The sequence below is a fragment of the Buceros rhinoceros genome, unplaced genomic scaffold (assembly GCF_000710305.1).
Source record: "Buceros rhinoceros silvestris isolate BGI_N320 unplaced genomic scaffold, ASM71030v1 scaffold27693, whole genome shotgun sequence".
NCBI lineage: Eukaryota > Metazoa > Chordata > Aves > Bucerotiformes > Bucerotidae > Buceros > Buceros rhinoceros.
Genome location: NW_010403434.1, coordinates 1 through 919, shown reverse-complemented (window position 1 = coordinate 919; position 919 = coordinate 1). Strand labels below are relative to the sequence as shown.

Here is a 919-nt window from a genome sequence, read left to right as displayed (position 1 = left end):
CTCTTCTACTCGCTGAATTCGTACAGAGTCTGGAAGGCTATTGCGGATATGTTGAAGTTCTTGGTCGGTTGTACTGCTTGGGACCAACAGTCCGTGTCTGTTTCCTAAAATGTCAAAAAAAAAAAAAGAAGTTTCCATGGGCCTTCCTACTTTCCTGATGCTCATATCACAGCTTGAATTGCCTTTGCCCTATCCACTTCTCCCAAGTTCAGGATTCAAGAGAAAAAACAATAAATAAAAATAACATGGCACCACCGGTATGGGAAAACCAGGCTGAAACACAGACTGGTCTCAGAGTACAAATGGATGAAGAGCGCTACCTTTAATCGCTCCTCCTCCTCAGCAGAGCGAAAGGGAGCCCAAGGTTCTCAATTAAATGCTTTGACTAGGAACTTCCCCTGTGGATGCCAACTGCCCCACAAATCATACAGATGCTGCTCGTTTGTATCACTTCACCGCAGCAAAGCAGGAGGATGGGATAGGTAAAGACTTTCTTTTCACAAGAACAAAACCAAGCGAGAAATTCACCGGACTGAATAGGGTCTCACCAGCCAGAGACAGCTGAGACTCTTCTTTGCCATCCACATTTGTTAGCGCCTCTGCCCTCGCTGGACTCTGGCCCTCCACTGCTGGGACTGAACCATTAACTTCGGGAAACAGGAAGCTTCTCACAGCTGTACACTTACAGGTGTCTTTAGCCCATCTTCAAGCCCTGACAGGCGAACGCTCTCCACTACCCCAGCTCAACCGGGCGAGTTGTAATTTTTCCATTTTCACTCCTCCTCGAAGCCTTAAAACAGAAACTCTGCGGATGAGGAGTGCTGCCCATTGGACTCCTGGCCCCAGTTACAGCTACAGGCTGTCACAGCGGGCACCAACCGAACGCGAGATTGTTTTCCTGTTCCCACCGGAGCCCCCG

The 919-nt window shown here is 48.9% G+C and overlaps 1 protein-coding gene across 1 annotated transcript in view; it reads right to left on the bottom strand.

Annotated features, from left to right (window-relative positions):
* The window catches only part of EIF6 (eukaryotic translation initiation factor 6), a gene marked incomplete at its 5' end in the record, with an annotated part of 4,041 nt that extends 3,937 nt beyond the window's left edge, over window positions 1-104 (bottom strand). The window contains one exon of the mRNA XM_010133017.1: window positions 4-104. Within this exon, the coding sequence (XP_010131319.1) occupies window positions 4-104 (101 nt within the window). The remainder of the gene's footprint in view (window positions 1-3) is intronic.
* Between the last annotated feature and the right edge of the window lie 815 nt (window positions 105-919).